Genomic DNA, 11,799 nt, shown 5'->3' with positions numbered 1-11,799 from the left:
AACAAGACAGTCAGTTTGAGGGGAGACTAATTATTTTGAACATAGGTAAAGTCTCACTAAGTTACTAAAGTAAGTTTATTTGTTTATTCAAGACCAATAAACATTTACCGCGCAAACCAATGTTTATTGACACAAACTATGTTATTAATCTCGGGTTACGTATTAATGAAATCATAATTATTACCATATATTAACGCTTATTATTTGCATATATAAAAAAGACATACAAATAAAATATATTAATATAGATGATTAGCATATTAGTATATATAATAGACCTAAAATAAAGGTGATAGGTTTAATAATAGACATAAGGGTTCAGAATGATTAATTTATGAGGTTTACAAAGTGGTTAATTAAATAAGTAAATAGTTGGGTAAATAAGTAAGTAATGAATAAGTAAATACCTAAGTAGATAAGTATATAAATAAGTTAATGAATTAGTAAAACAGTAACTAAGTCAATATATACGTAAATAGTAAGGTAATGAATAAATTAGTAAATAAGTAAATACGAATCTAACTACGAAATAAGTAAGGTATCAAGTACGTAAATTAAGTAATTAATTAATCAAAACAATTCCTATAGGCCTGAGTTTACATAGGCCTATTGATAATTATAGACTTAAGATTTATTATTATTATTTGTTGTTGTTGTTATTATTGTAATTGTTACTGCAGTTGTTGTTGATTATTATTATTATTATTATTATTATTATGAAAGTTAAAATTGGTTCCTGTAAAACTATTGTATTTCTTCTGATATATATTTGTAAGAACCATTCTGTATTTTATATTAATAGACATTATCCTACGCTATATTAGTTAGGGTTAGGTTAATGTTCTTTAGTGTCAAGTGCGAGTTATATAATGATCGGGGGGATTCCTTATTCATACGTTATATTATTTCTGTGGTGGAAGATGTGAGAACGTATCTGGCGTTACCTGATGCGTTCTTGTATCTATATCAAAGAATAAAATCGTATGAATCATTGAAATTCCGGATCTTGTGCAACGAAATTAAAAAAAAACCTACGCGATAATAAAGAGACTATGAGCCTATCATTTATCATCTTATAAAACAAACTAAATATACTCGAGGTCTTACAAATGGGGGGAAGTTTTTATAACACCCTGGATATATAGTCTGTATACAGTCGATAAATTTATTTTTTTGGAAGAAGTGTTAACTTATATAGAAAAAATACTTTGAGCTATTGAAAATGTCCAAAGGAGGGCCACCAGACTGGTGCCTGCACTACGGCACCTCAGCTACCCTGAGAGATTGGAGCGCCTGAACTTGCCTAGCTTATACTACAGAAGGGCAAGGGGAGACCTAGTTGAGGTGTATAACTCAACAGTATAAGCATCTCAAAGGGCACTACTCAGTCGAGTGCCCTGGCGGACGCTCGCCCCACAAGGGGTTACAACTCAGGTTGTAGAAGCGGCAAGTCCAGAAAACTGTGAGGGGGTAACTTTTTCGGAGTGAGAGTTGTGAACTCTTGGAATAATCTGCCAAGTGTGTGCTTTTTCAAGACCAGACTTGACAAGCACTGGAGCAGGTTCAGATACAGGTGGAGCCGGTGCATGCCCAGTACTTGCCAACAGTGCATAACAGAGACGACCGATTGCCCAAGCGGCTAACGAGTCGATCAGTGGTGAAGAGGATAAAAGTAAAAAGAGTGCGCATCCCACTTAGAGAGGCTGGTTGTCCCGACGATAAACAAACAGGTCTTAAAAGCTTGGTTTCTTGAGTCGCCTGGGTGTTGGTGATACGTTTGTATTGTGGGGAGGTGGTGTGTGGGGGAGGTGGTGTGGGGGAGGTGGTGGGTAGGGGGTAGGTGGTGGTAGGGGCAGGTGGTGGCAGGTAGGTGGTGGGCAGTGGTGCGGTGGGGTAGGTGGTGGTAGGTGGGGAGGTGGTAGGTGGTGTGGGGAGGTGGTAGGTGGTGGGTGGGTGGTAGGTGGTGTGGGGCAGGTGGTGGGTGGGGTAGGTGGTGGGTGGGGGTAGGTGGTGGGTAGGGGGTAGGTGGCAGGTGGTGTGTGGGGTAGTGGTGGGTAGGTGGGGGAGGTGGTAGGTGGTGTGTGGGGGAGGTGGTAGGTGGTGTGTGGGGGGGGGGGTAGGTGTGCAGTTGTTGTGATAGTAGTGTCATATCAAAAGGCAAGCTATCATCACTACCACATTCCACCACAACCACCACCACCACCTCTACCACACTACAACAGATGTCATTTCTCAGGCTACAGCTGTCACTACAGAGGCTTGGTAAACACCTGTGGAAAACCGAAGACTGAGTCACTAACATTATTAGAACATTATTGTACTTGAAGAAAGAAACACGTTAAGTCTTTGAAAGAACAAAACACAATAGACAAATAAACAAGTGGATAATTAAGAATATATTAAAATGCGAATAAATATAGATTGATAAAAGAAATACAGATATTATTATTGAATTAAATTGATGAAAAGTGTGTGTGTGTTAACTTACCTGGCGCCCATTCAGGGGTTGGACGGGCCTGAAGTTCATCTTAATAAGTTTACCATCTTCCTCCTCCAACATCCGCAACTTGGCCAGCTGTAAGACGGTGAGAGTGTGTGTATGGTAACATCTACACTCACTCTCTAACTTAGGAAATATACTGTTATCCCACGAGTCAAGGAACATTTAATGGCCAATCACCGTCCACTATACAAATCATCACTCATATACAAATTAATAACCAATCACTGACGAGAACCTTTCCCCCACGAAAACCCAACCAATCAGCCATCAACTTAGCGATGTTTTATTACCAAATAAACAACAAAATGACTTACCTGAGCAGAAGAGATGGTAATTGGATCTCTAAAGACAGTCCAGATGACGATTTCATTACAGGTAGGGGTGGTGAGGGAGCCACTGTATCGGTAGAACTTGAGTAGGTTCTGAGGCAGCAATTTGAGTAGAGGGAAGCTGTTGATGGTTGTATGCGTGTCTGTCAGGTGTACGAGAGGCTGTGGTAAATTGGTGAACACACACACACACACACACCAACACCCACACACACCAACACCCACACACACCAACACCCACACCAACACCCACACACACCAACAACACCCACCACACACACCAACACCCACCCACACACACCAACACCCACACACACCAACACCCACACACACCAACACCCACCCACACACACACAATTCAACACCCACCCACACACACACCAACACCCACCCACACACACACACACCCACACCCACCAACACACACACCAACACCCACACACACCAACACCCACCCACACACACCAACACCCACCCACACACACCAACACCCACCCACACACACACAACACACACCCACACACACACACACACACCCACACACCCACACACACCAACACCCACACACACACACACACTCAACACCCACACACCAACACCCACACACACACACACACACACACCCACCCACACACACACACACACCCACACACATACATACATACCAGCATGGATGACGGACGGTAAACCCTCGATAAGACTCCATAAGTTGGGATTATCCACATCAGTAGCCTCAAGGAAGACTCCCAGTACTGCTATCCCGTCCACGTGTTTGATTGCCTCTGCCACGTTACCATACTCCGTCTTGAAGTGCACCAAGTGTAGCTCTCCCGCGTAACTGTAAGAAGTGAGACCTCTTTAGTGATTGGCTAGTGTTCTTAGATGATTATGAGACGTGAGGTTTGATTGGCTGATGTTTCTAGATGATTATGAGACGTGGGGTTTGATTGGCTGGTGTTTCTAGATGATTATGAGACGTGGGGTTTGATTGGCTGGTGTTTCTAGATGATTATGAGACGTGGGGTTTGATTGGCTAGTTGTTCAAGTGATTATGAAATTCACTAAAGGACCCCTCACAACCCCATCACAACTCGCCAGCAGCCCACAACCCCTCACAACTCACCAGCAGCCCACAACCCCTCACAACTCGCCAGCAGCCCACAACCCATCACAACTCGCCAGCAGCCCACAACCCTCACACACAACTCACCAGCAGCCCACAACCCCTCACAACTCGCCAGCAGCCCACAACCCTCACAACCGCCAGCAGCCCACAACCCTCACAACTCACCAGCAGCCCACAACCCCTCACAACTCTGCCAGCAGCCCACAAACCCCTCACAACTCACCAGCAGCCCACAACCCCATCACAACTCACCAGCAGCCCACAACCCTCACAACTGCCAGCAGCCCACAACCCTACCACAACCTCGCCAGCAGCCCACAACCCTCACAACTCCGCCAGCAGCCCACAACCCCTCACAACCTCGCCAGCAGCCCACAACCCCCTCACAACTCACCAGCAGCCCACAACCCTCACAACTCACCAGCAGCCCACAACCCCATCACAACTCAAGCCAGCAGCCCACAACCCCATCACAACTCACCAGCAGCCCACAACCCTCACACAACCTCGCCAGCAGCCCACAACCCCTCACAACTCGCCAGCAGCCCACAACCCCATCACAACTCGCCAGCAGCCCACAACCCCTCACAACTCACCAGCAGCCACAACCCCTCACAACTCGCCAGCAGCCCACAACCCCATCACAACTCGCCAGCAGCCCACAACCCCTCACAACTCACCTTTTACCATCGACAGTGTGTTCAGAGCCGACCGTATCATCAGCGCCCCAGTGCAGGTGAAACTGAAGAAAAGTATAAGAGCCTTGTAATCCGCCTCCTATCACTGATGGCATTGGTAGACCGTCGAGCATGTCGAAGTTTACTTGTGCTGTGGGAGGAGAGATATCGGGATAGTGGTTATAATGTATTTCTTTGTCTATCTGTCTGTCTATCTATCTATCTATCTATCTATCTATCTGTCTGTCTGTCTATCTCTCTCTCTCTCTCTCTCTCTCTCTCTCTCTCTCTCTCTCTCTCTCTCTCTTACAACCAAGAATTGGAAAATCTCAAAACTAACCAATCACGATCTAGGAGCACCCTAAAAAACTAACCAATCACGTACCAGTATGTCCATTATTCATGAGGCTGGTTGTTGCGGCTTTTTTGTTGTAATTAGTAAATAAGAATGGCAAATAGATTGTGGATTGGGCATTGGCCGTCTCGATGTTGACTGGAGATTGGGAGTCACCGCCACATATCGGGAAGAATTTCGGCCAATTCTCCGGACCTATGGAGACACATATGTGGGTTAGTGATACATATGTGTTTTAATTTAGAACACATATGTAAAATAAGGACACATGTGGATTAATTAAAGACACATATGTATTAATTAAATGGGTCCTTATAAGCTTACAAACACATGTGTAAGTTAGAGACACATATGAGGTAAACGGTAGGGTGGAAACAGAAGGAAGAAGAACGTAGATAAAGAGAGAGAGAGAGAGAGAGAGAGAGAGAGAGAGAGAGAGAGAGACAGACAATAAACAGACAATAACCAAAGACGATAACCAAAACAAAAACAATAACTAAACATAACCAAACAAGAAATAAGATACTAAACTGAATAAAGATAAGAGAAACAGATAGAAACAAAGATAACAGTAATAATTATCGACCTCTTACCTGTTTCCCCAGTATAACTCCAGTGAGGTGTCAGGCTGTCACCAAACACCTGAAAAATACTCATATTATATACCTGTTCGTTACCTGGCTGTATGCTAATTAGAATGTTGAGGTAATGTTGATGATAAACATTTTTGATACCTGGGGATAATTTCTAATGTGTATATGTAATGTTTATTTGGATGTTTATAAATGTAATGCTGATTTTGGTGTGAAATGTTTATATAAATGAATATTACTATACTACTACTACTACTGTACTACTACGACTACTACTACGATTACAACTACTACTACTACTACGACTACTACTACTACTACGATTACAACTACTACTACTACGACTACTACTACTACGATTACAACTACTACTACTACGACTACTACTACTACGATTACAACTACTACTACTACGACTACTACTACTACGCAGTGCTGTCGTTCTGTCGTAATGGACCTACGAATCTTGTTTACTTCACTGGTATCCACCTCCCCTGTTGCGTTCTGGGCTATTATGTGGTCCGTGAGGGCTGCCGTGAGCTTAAGTGAATTTTGATGTTCGGTGGCTGCAATCTCCTCTGGACTGATTAGTCCCATCCCTCCCAGTCTTTATGGAAGTGCATGAGATGATCTTTCTGCTGGGGTTAAGTGAGGGTGTTTCACTAATTTGGGAATGAAATTAACTCTGATAGCTTCTTCCAGAGGGTGGAGGAGGGGTCCGATATCTGGGATAGTGCGCATCAGGTAGTTCCAGCGATGCTTGACTCCATGGGTGAATGCAGCAAAAGCCGTATGTGGCTCTGTGTTAGCAATCTCAGACAGAGCTTGGATTTCACTAACCCACTCATTCACCTTTCCCGCTACTACTACTACTACTACTACTACTACTACGACTACTACTACTACTACTACTACTACTACTACTACGACTACTACTACGACTACTACTTACCATACGGTCTCCTATGGGTTGTACAGGCCTGAAGTTGTCTATTAACTGTGCACCTTCTTCATCAATTAACTTCCTGAACTCATTCAGCTGGAGGTAAAATTAGCATAATAACATTAACACACAAATTTAACATTAAGTATCAATACACAATAACTGAAGTGATGTATTAACAGCAATTATCAATGTAGGTTAGATTTTTTAACACTAAATTAACGCTAATTGGACAGGTGTTGAGGTGAATTATATAACACTAATTGGACAGGTGTCGAGGTGAATTATATAACGCTAATTGGACAGGTGTCGAGGTGATTAATATAACACTAATTGCACAGGTGTTGAGGTGATTCATATAACGGTAATTACACAGGTGTTGAGGTGATTTAATGAAGGAATTTACCTGTTGTGATGACATGGAGATTGGCTCCTTGAAGACTGTCCATATGACGATCTCATTACAAGGAGGAGTAGTGAGGGACCCATCGTACCTGTAGAAGTCGTCAACGTTGTCTGGTAACAGGTCCTTGAGTGGGAAGGGCGTGATGTCTTCGTGGGATTCTGAGGAGGAAGTGTTGAAGGAGTATGAGTAACTGGCTAGAATAGTTACTGTCTGCCTGTTCCTCTCTTTTTCCATCTTCCTCCCTCCCTCTCTCTCTCTCTGTGTCTGTCTCTTTCTCTGACCCTTTTTCCATCTTCCTTCCTCCCTCCCTCCCTCCCTCTCTCTCCTCTCTCAGTACTCACCTGGTTCATGTATCTTAGCAAGGCCATCAATAAGAGACACCAGTTTATTATTATCTTCACTAGACACGTCAATCAGCACTCCCAGCACCGCCAGACCATCTTCATGTTTCACGGCTTCTGCTACGCTGCCGTATTCCGATTTGAAGTGTACCAAGTGTAGCTCTGCCGGGTACCTGCCATGAGAAGCGATATTATAGGAATGTGTAGTGTGTGGGGGGTGTAGTGTGTGGGGGGTGTAGTGTGTGTGTCTGGTGTGTGAGTGGTTGTTGATATGCGGTAAACTTGATATATTTAGTCTACAGAACATTTAAATTACCATAACATCATTACAGTCAGCATAAGGGCTCAACATACCCAACCTATTCCCACATACTCCACCCAGGTTCCCCACATACTCCACCCAGGGTCCCCCACATACTCCACCCAGTGTCCCCCCACATACTCCACCCAGGGCCACCACATATTCCACCCAGGGCCACCACATATTCCACCCAGGGCCACCACATACTTACTGCTTGCCATCGACCGTGTGTTCTGAGCCCCTGCTATCGTCACCTCCCCAGTGGAAATGAAACTGGAGGAAGGTATATTTTCCCTCCAAGTCACCGCCTTGTACTGTGGGCGCCGGATCTTGGCTAATCATCACCTGGGCTGTGGAGAGTTGAAAAGGTATTTGTGATTGTTTGAACTTTTTCAGTATGGTGATTTAACCCCTTGAGTATGGTGATTAAGCTTCTTCAGTATGGTGATTTAACTTCTTGAGTATAGTGATTTAACCTTCTCCCTCTCTCTCTCAACCTCATCCCACCCCATTAAATCACAAACCCAACCACACAACCACTGAACCACGTTACCTGCGTGTCCGTTGTTCATAAGGGTCATCATCGTTGGGGTGATATCGTAGTTCTTGAAGCCAAAGTGGAGCCAGTTGAAGCTCCCTTTGAGGTCAGAGGTCACGATGTTAATTGGAGACTGGCGGTCCAGGCCACAGATAGGGAAAGTCTTTGGCCAGTGGTCGGGTCCTGGGAAAGTGACGGTATGTAAGAAAGTGACGGGGAAAGTGGCGGTATGTTAGAAAATGACGGGAAAAGTGACGGGGAAAGTGACGCTACGTAAGAAAAGGACGGGGAAAGTGACGGTACGTTAAAAAATTATGGATAATAAAAAGGAGGAGAAATAATAATAATAATAATAATAATAATAATAATAATAATAATAATAATAGACTATAATTACCCGTCTCTCCGTGATAGCTCCACAGCACATCTGAAATATTAACACAAACACTAATTAGCAGGTGACCACACACAGCTGTACACCTACACCTGCATATCTACACAGCTGCACACCTACACCTGCATTACACATCTAAGTACACCTGCATATCTACACAGCTGCACACCTACACCTGCATAATACATCTATATACCTGTTCAAAAGTCCATCCAATATCCTCTACTGACAATACAACACAAAACTGAGGTGATAAAATTAATCTCTTATACACGTGTAGTGATTAACTGTAAATTAACTCTCATAGGTAAATAATATAGTTAACTCTTATGAAGTAATCGAACCTGTGTCTTGAGTAGTAGCTTTAGAAGGTCTTACCACACACCCACGACCAAAACACAACCTGTTGGTATACTGTGAACAAATGTTAATATTTGACTAATTCCAGGGTAACACACAAGCATCGTACTTCGGAAACCCATAGTTGGAGAGTAATTAACGTGAAAAATATCATTAAAATATTCCAAGCGGCTTAAAGCCACCAATTACCCCGCAATCGAATCAGGGACCATACTGTAGATTCAGAATCAGCATGCTCAGGAGTACCTATGCTCAGGAGTACCTATGCTCAGGAATACCTATGCTCAGGAGTACTTATGCTCTGGAGTACCGTCCGTTGTGGGTATGTATGTATGTATGTACGTATGTAAACACTAACACAAATTCTTACACAAAATAAATCATTATTAAATCTGTAAATAATAATGCAATTCTGTAAATAATGTAAATTGTATAAAATTATGTCTTTATTAACAAACAGACAGACCGACGTCACCGCGCGATGCCTCAAAGTCTTCAAGCAGACATAATAAAACACCATGAGTCGAAAGCTTAATTAGTTCAGCTTCATTGGTTCAGCTTAAGATGGGTCGTAATTAATTATGCATAAATGACTCGTAATTGGTTCAGCTTAAAATGGGTCGTAATTAATTATGCATAAATGACTCGTAATTGGTTCAGCTTAAAATGGGTCGTAATTAATTATGCATAAATGACTCGTAATTGGTTCAGCTTAAAAGATACGTAATTGGGGCGAAAATTGGCAACAGTGAAAAAGACTTCGATAAAAACTGATCCCGAAGGAAATTGGTGTTAAAATATAAACATCTTCCCAAGACACAAACAAACATATACAGTACATATAAACATTCTGAAACATTAATACACACAAACATACATCTATAAACATTCTGAAACATTAATACACACAAACAAACATCTATAAACATTCTGAAACATTAATACACACAAACATACATCTATAAACATTCTGAAACATTAATACACACAAACAAACATCTATAAACATTCTGAAACATTAATACACACAAATATAAATCTGAAAAGTAAACAAACATTAAACTAACATATTCAAAATTTTCAAAAATTTGATAAAAAACGTAAGTAAACTTCTAACTTGAGATTAAAACTTAAAACGAATTTGATCTTACCTTTAGAGGACAGGAATTAGTCAGGATATCCTTATAGGAGTCTCAGGGGGCTCCTATTCTCTCCTTGAGGAACCCCACCAAGTGTCCTGTCAAGGTGCAGCGAAGAATGACAAAAATGATTCCTGGACTTAGAAACCTTCCATATCAGGATAGGTTAAATAAACTTAACTTGCATTCCCTAGAAAGACGAAGAGTGCGGGGAGATATGATAGAAGTATTTAAGTGGGTGAAAGGAATCAATAAAGGGGATATAGATAAAGTTCTTATAATATCCGAGCAGGATAGGACTCGGAGCAACGGATTCAAGTTGGATAAGTTTAGGTTTAGGAGGGAGATAGGAAGAAACTGGTTCACAAATAGGGTGGTGGACGAGTGGAACAAGCTTAGCAACTTTGTAGTAAGTGCGGGAACTCTGGAAAGTTTCAAAATGAGGCTAGATAGATTCATGGATGATAGAGAGTGGTAGTAACTCTCGACAGGAGCTGCCATGCGCAGGCCAACAGGCCTATTGCAGACTCCTTATTTTCTTATGTTCTTATTACCAGACACGTGTCGGTATAGACAGGTGTGGTGAGGTCGATGGCTTCGTTCTGTCTGTCTGTCTGTCTGTCTGTCTGTATTTCATTCTGTCCCTTGGTGGATGTTGAGACAGACAGACAGACAGACAGACACAGAAAGTCTCACGTAGCAATCTTGACTAAACTTCATGTCACACCAATACAACAAAACTTCACCTTGAGCTTTGAGTTGTTTTGGGGGAACTTAGTCTAAAAAATTGTCTAAACTTCATTAAAAATGTATCTAAAACTTCTTTAACAACTTTTCTGAAACTTCATCCCAAATTTGTCTAAAGCTTCATTAAATTTTTTTCTAAAACTTCATAAAAAAAATTCGTCTAAAACTTCATAAAAAATTCGTCTAAAACTTCATTAAAATTTTTCTGAAATTTCTTTAAAAAAAATCGTCGAAAATTTCATGTAAAACTGAGGAAAGTTTCTTACCTGAAGTTCTGGTCGACTTACAACTTCCCCTAAAAACAAGATTAATATTAGAATTTTTGCCGCAGTTGAACTTCAAGCCTTGAGCCGTGTTAGGGTACAGTGTCTAGAGCCGTGTTAAAGACAGGATACAGTGTCTAGAGCCGTGTTAAAGATAGGATACAGTGTCTAGAGCCGTGTTAAAGACAGGATACAGTGTCTAGAGCCGTGTTAAAGATAGGATACAGTGTCTAGAGCCGTGTTAAAGACAGGATACAGTGTCTAGAGCCGTGTTAAAGACAGGATACAGTGTCTAGAGCCGTGTTAAAGACAGGATACAGTGTCTAGAGCCGTGTTAAAGACAGGATACAGTGTCTAGAGCCGTGTTAAAGACAGGATACAGTGTCTAGAGCCGTGTTAAAGACAGGATACAGTGTCTAGAGCCGTGTTAAAGACAGGATGCTGAGATGGACAGCTGCTAGGTGTCACCAGCTCGGCGTCACCACCACTACTAAGATCTGAACACTGCTTCCCCTCACCTGTTATTCTGAGGACAATGCCCTCACGCATGCGCAGTAGCTCTAGTACAGGTGGATGGGGCGTGGCTTCTCCCAACCCAAAATATAGATCATATGTAACTGATATATATACTACCGAGAGAGAGAGAGAGAGAGAGAGAGAGAGAGAGAGAGAGACTGGTACAGCATACTGTTTACCTGTAGATACGTACATACACTTCACCCTACTAAATCATTACACACACCTGCCCTACCCAACAGTATTCGTATACGGTAGCGACTGGTGT

At 42.2% G+C, this 11,799-nt stretch overlaps 1 protein-coding gene across 1 annotated transcript; it reads right to left on the bottom strand.

Annotated features, from left to right (window-relative positions):
• Positions 1-2,076: 2,076 nt before the first annotated feature.
• Positions 2,077-11,564, bottom strand: LOC121865996 (carbonic anhydrase 9-like). The gene is made up of 16 exons (XM_042365571.1): positions 11,534-11,564; positions 11,019-11,047; positions 8,851-8,920; positions 8,510-8,539; positions 8,128-8,295; positions 7,786-7,924; positions 7,274-7,446; positions 6,933-7,090; positions 6,536-6,622; positions 5,584-5,632; positions 5,021-5,185; positions 4,639-4,786; positions 3,498-3,670; positions 2,818-2,975; positions 2,489-2,575; positions 2,077-2,270 (listed from the first exon to the last, which is right to left on the bottom strand). Exons 1-16 carry the CDS (start codon positions 11,562-11,564, stop codon positions 2,250-2,252), a joined length of 1,686 nt encoding a protein of 561 aa, XP_042221505.1. The 3' UTR covers positions 2,077-2,249.
• Positions 11,565-11,799: the final 235 nt, after the last annotated feature.

The sequence above is a fragment of the Homarus americanus genome, unplaced genomic scaffold (genome assembly GCF_018991925.1).
Source record: "Homarus americanus isolate GMGI-L3 unplaced genomic scaffold, GMGI_Hamer_2.0 scaffold37585, whole genome shotgun sequence".
Lineage (NCBI taxonomy): Eukaryota > Metazoa > Arthropoda > Malacostraca > Decapoda > Nephropidae > Homarus > Homarus americanus.
The sequence above is the reverse complement of the archived record's forward strand: the minus strand, read 5'-3'. Positions and strand labels throughout refer to the sequence as shown.